General features: G+C 36.0%; 1 protein-coding gene across 1 annotated transcript; it reads right to left on the bottom strand.

Annotated features, from left to right (window-relative positions):
* Nucleotides 1-2,443: 2,443 nt before the first annotated feature.
* LOC139117666 (toll-like receptor 2) lies at nt 2,444-4,224 on the bottom strand. Its single transcript, XM_070680907.1, has one exon. It carries the CDS (start codon nt 4,112-4,114, stop codon nt 2,444-2,446), a length of 1,671 nt encoding a protein of 556 aa, XP_070537008.1. The 5' UTR covers nt 4,115-4,224.
* Nucleotides 4,225-4,719: the final 495 nt, after the last annotated feature.

Below are 4,719 nucleotides of genomic sequence, written 5' to 3'. Positions count from 1 at the left end.
GTCAATTGGTTGTGCTGCATTAGATATCTTTCTTCGGCCTTTCGTTTTTGTAACTTTTTTGAATATGTTTCACTGCTTGACTTGCTGATCTCTTGTCAACTTTTGTATATTACCGATATTTCCTCATTTAATTTTGACGTTTATTCGTCAGTTAATGTAAGTCTCTCTGTCTCTCCTTCTGTCTCTCCTTCTGTCTGTCTGTCTGTCTGTCTCTCTCTCTCTCTCTCTCTCTCTCTCTCTCTCTCTCTCTCTCCCCATGCACCTTTTCATTGGTAAAACACAATTACACAGTGAGTATCGAAAGCCACAAACCAATTATAATATTGCACTTCACTTTAACGCTATATTTATTTATTGCACACATGGTCTAATAGAAATCCTTTACAAATATGCTGTATTATAATCATCGATATAAACTGGCAAAGCAAGACAAATCAATTCATTTAGATAAAAAAATCTAGAACTCTAGAACATTATGTTTAATATCCACCAACGGTTAAAGAGCGCCATTTGCTGACATCATGAATGATATTAGAGTGTACAAAGCACACTCCAACGTGATAAATTATGGCTTTCATTTGGCGAATATTTTAGTGAAACTCTACCAAAGATTACAGTACACGAAAAGGTACCACATGTATACGATGCAACTGGGAAAATAGATTAAAATCAACACCAACCTTTGAAATACGAATTGTTCACTGGAAAATGCTAAATGACTCTCGATATCTACAACTTCTCAATTTTAAAACAACAAGGGTTTTACATCAAACTACGTTGTCTGCTAAATTAAAAAAAGTCTATAAATGAAAAGTGTCAGCGATTAAAATGTGTCTAAAAAGGCAGTACAATACTTTTGATGTGCAAATATACGCCCTTCACCTTGACACGTTGCCAAAATATGTGAATTGAACGCTTCAAGCATTATCGTACAAAATTGGCGATGAAGAAATCATGAATTTTTAAATGATGAAAATAAGATTCGTGTCATGATGATTATTGAAACGGTTCAGTTGTATTGTGGGAGTGCTATGTTTAATTATTGATAACTATTTTCACATTACATTTCCGTCCGTTTTGAAACAGGATATTAGGCTGCATTCACAAAAAAGACGGTGAGGGGGCTGGAGGAATTCAGCGGGATTTGAAAATCAAGGTTTTTTGAGGGGTTACTTGAAAGTTTTGCTCTACCTAGAGGGATCTGAAATATATTTGGTTGCCCTTTACTTTTTCCATTTTCCAATTCCAAGGTTTTGTAGGCAATTCATTAAAAAATGAATCTAATTATTCTAATGTTATCAATAATTCAACAAAGTCTAGAACGATTTTATCCCATTACATGAATTTTATCTCGAAAAAAGTTTAAACATGTACGATATTTCGTAAAAAAACCCCCAAATATATATACTAATAATGGGGCAGAAGCTGCAACAGTACTGTTGATAATTTTTTTCAATATATTTATGCAACATATCAAATACAGAACATGGCTCAACAAATTGCTTGTAACAGGCAGTGTCGAATAACTGTACATGTGAGCAGGATTTCCCAATACAAATTTAGCTTTACTTTGCGTACATCTCTAATAAATATGCGGCAATATGATAATATTTGGCGAGACTTGAACAATTTTGACCATATTAACGGGGGACTTGTTTGGATATTAAGGTTCCAAGACAAGAAATTGACCTTTTCAATCTAACAATTCTCTAATGGCTAATAAGCCCAGAACCCCTGTAAAGTATATATTTTCTGAAAGCCTAGATATAGGAAAATATTTTGGTAGCCACAGTGTCATCATTGTTTACATAACTATCATGTGACAGGTAATTTGTATAACCTTTCAAAAATCGGTTTTCCCTATGTTTTGTCTCAATACCCAAAAATATCTGACTCAAACTTGCTGGAATGCTAGCTTTCACAATGCTCTTCCACAGTATATCTTATTTGGTGTTTTTGGAGCACAATTTTAAAGAAACCAACTACGGTTAAATTCACCTCTCTGGAACTTTTTCTGGCATAAAATTGTTTCAAGAAGGTTTAAAAAAATTCTAAGATACACATTGAAAGATCTTAAAAACAGCTTGAACTCACACAAATTTCAGCCACATATCTCAAAGCATTGAAACAAAACAGAGGGAAAACCGACTTTTGAAAGGTTTTGCAAATTACCTATTACGTGATAGCTATGTAAACAATGGTGGCACTATGGTGACCAAAATGGTCCCCTATATTTAGGCTTTCTGAAAATATATAATTTACAGGGTTTCTGAGCTCATTAGACACTAGAACATTGTTAGTTTAAAAAGTTCCATTTCTTGTCTTGGAACCTTAAGGGGAATCCAGAAAATAAGATTTCAATCGCGATCCCTCCAGTCCCCCCCCCCTCCATTAGTGAACACAGCCTTACATCATTTTAATAATAGAAATCACTTCCATGTACTTATAGGTCAGGCACTCGTTTTGCTTTACAGTCTGATCTCAGTGCGACTTTCAACTTTTCCCAGAACAGCTTTCGACCTATTTCATTTTCAGGCCACTCCAGGTAGTTTTTGATCAGCAGGATGTTACGTAAAATACGAGGCATTTCATCATCAGGGATTCTTTTCAGTGATACCATGATAATGATATCTCGTTTCTCTTCGATTAAACACCTATGCACCATTCTCGTTTCAAAGTAACACCATTCACTTGCAGCAAAATCTGGAGACAGTATCAGCATGGTTTTCTTGCTCTGCTCGATACTGTCAAGAACATTCTCAAAAATATCATTACCGGGTATGAAATCCCGTTCATGTATGCATAGTTTGAAATTAGGCGGATCAATGTTCTCCAGATGGGGAACCAATTCATGTATGACCCAATCGCTGTCATGTTGGTTGTAAACAACAAATGCGTCATATTTTTTATTCTGTGCTTGTTCCTCGTCATTGATTTGGAGATTATATCCACCCGGTCTCAGTTTAAAGAGGAAGTAAGCCAAGTGCGTGCGCCAGTGAAACCGCTTTACCAATGCCGCTATAATTACCACTACAACTATGAAACATGTCAACGGTAATGAAATCATAAATACTAAATTGCATTCCAAACCTAGTTCAATTAAATCTATCGATACACCATATTGTGCTCGAGGTAAGGAACAAGTGTTTTGCTTGCGTCGAGTACCACCGTGATAAACATTGACATTTTGATCCTTTCTCAGCCAATCCGTAAACGGTTTCATTTTACAAGTGCAGTCGAAAGGATTATCATAAACTTTTAACGATCTCAACGAGGGAAGAAGAGTAACTATTTCAGGTGACAAAACTGTGATTAAATTGCTTGACAAATCCAAACTTGCCAGCTTATTTAACTTATTAGGTACACCATGAATAAAGGACAATTGGTTATTAGTCAATAGCAATTCCTCAAGGTTTTGAAACTCGTTCAAACTTGTGAAGTTGAGATGCTTAAAATTGTTATTTGGTAGTCGAAGAAATCTTAGACATTGCCGGGGTTGTACATTTATCACGTCAGTATTGACTATTGCTCCCATTTCATTATGGCTGATGAAATCGACATTTTGTATTTCTAAAAGTGTCAAATACTCAAGTCGAACGTTTTCGCGGAATAATTTTACACAGCATGGGAGTTGACCATTTGCTATGTGTAGACTTTCAAGGTGGGGGCTATTTGGTAGACCAATATTTTGGAACGCCCTAGAGCCTAAAGTCAGCGTGGTGAGGCTGCTGAAATTGTTTAATTGATAGTTGCTCATTTCAAATTCCCCTTGATGAAGCAAACTGTTACCTACAAATGAGAGTGTCGTTAAGGTTTTTAGGGCATAGAATGCCCCGCTTGACACCATTTTTATCCTGTTGTTGGATAAGTCCAAATATTGCAATTTTGAAAGTGAACCAAAACTCTTTTGTTCGATAAAATTAAACTTGTTATTTCTTAGATTGATAAAAGTTAGCGATTGGTGCCTTCGAAAAGCATATTCAGGGATTTTCCCGTTAAACATGTTAAAGCTAGCATCAATATTCCTCAGATTGACAAGTTTTGACAGTGCAGCTATTAGCTTTGTAAAATTTTGAAATTTGTTGTCACGGAAATGTATTGTTGTCAAAGTCATAGGGCCATTCAATGATACGAAAGCATCATCGTCTAGGTTACAACTGCTCAAATGCAACGTTTTGAGTTGTGTAAGCCAGTGAAAGGTGTTTGAAGCAATTCTACCAAAGTTTTCCGTTTTTAAAGACATCTCTTGTACGTACTTCCAGCAACACTTTCAAAAGTTGTCTGCGTGAGATTGTGTCTTTTCGTTCTATCCAGTAAGTAAAACATTACAAGGGATCTGATGGTGACGTTCCGAAGACCATTTAGAATGCACGCAAGTGATTGGCCACCCCTCTTTGTACTCGTAATACTTACATTTGAAATCTTACCTGGCCAAAAACGAGGTACATGTAGTGTCTTGGCTCGCTGTTCGTTATTGTACCAGTTCAAGGAAACAAGTAAATCATGTGAACAGTCTCTCGACCAATCAAATATTTGAAATTGATCATCCATGCGCATTTTGCTGAGTTGGACTGTTTTGAGTCGTGGAAACTGTGAGTAATCTAGATTACAGACTTTTTCTATCCTAATTTGATTGATACGTATATTTTCAATGTTTCTTAAAGTAGAAAGTTTTTCAAGATCACCGCATCCCAGATGATATACGTCAAAATGTACGCT

The sequence above is a fragment of the Ptychodera flava genome, chromosome 18, assembly GCF_041260155.1.
Source record: "Ptychodera flava strain L36383 chromosome 18, AS_Pfla_20210202, whole genome shotgun sequence".
NCBI lineage: Eukaryota > Metazoa > Hemichordata > Enteropneusta > Ptychoderidae > Ptychodera > Ptychodera flava.
The sequence above is the reverse complement of the archived record's forward strand: the minus strand, read 5'-3'. Positions and strand labels throughout refer to the sequence as shown.

Excerpts from the sequence above, each read along its gene's own strand:
- LOC139117666 (XM_070680907.1), bottom strand. The coding sequence starts at position 4,114 with ATGACTTTGACAACAATACATTTCCGTGACAACAAATTTCAAAATTTT.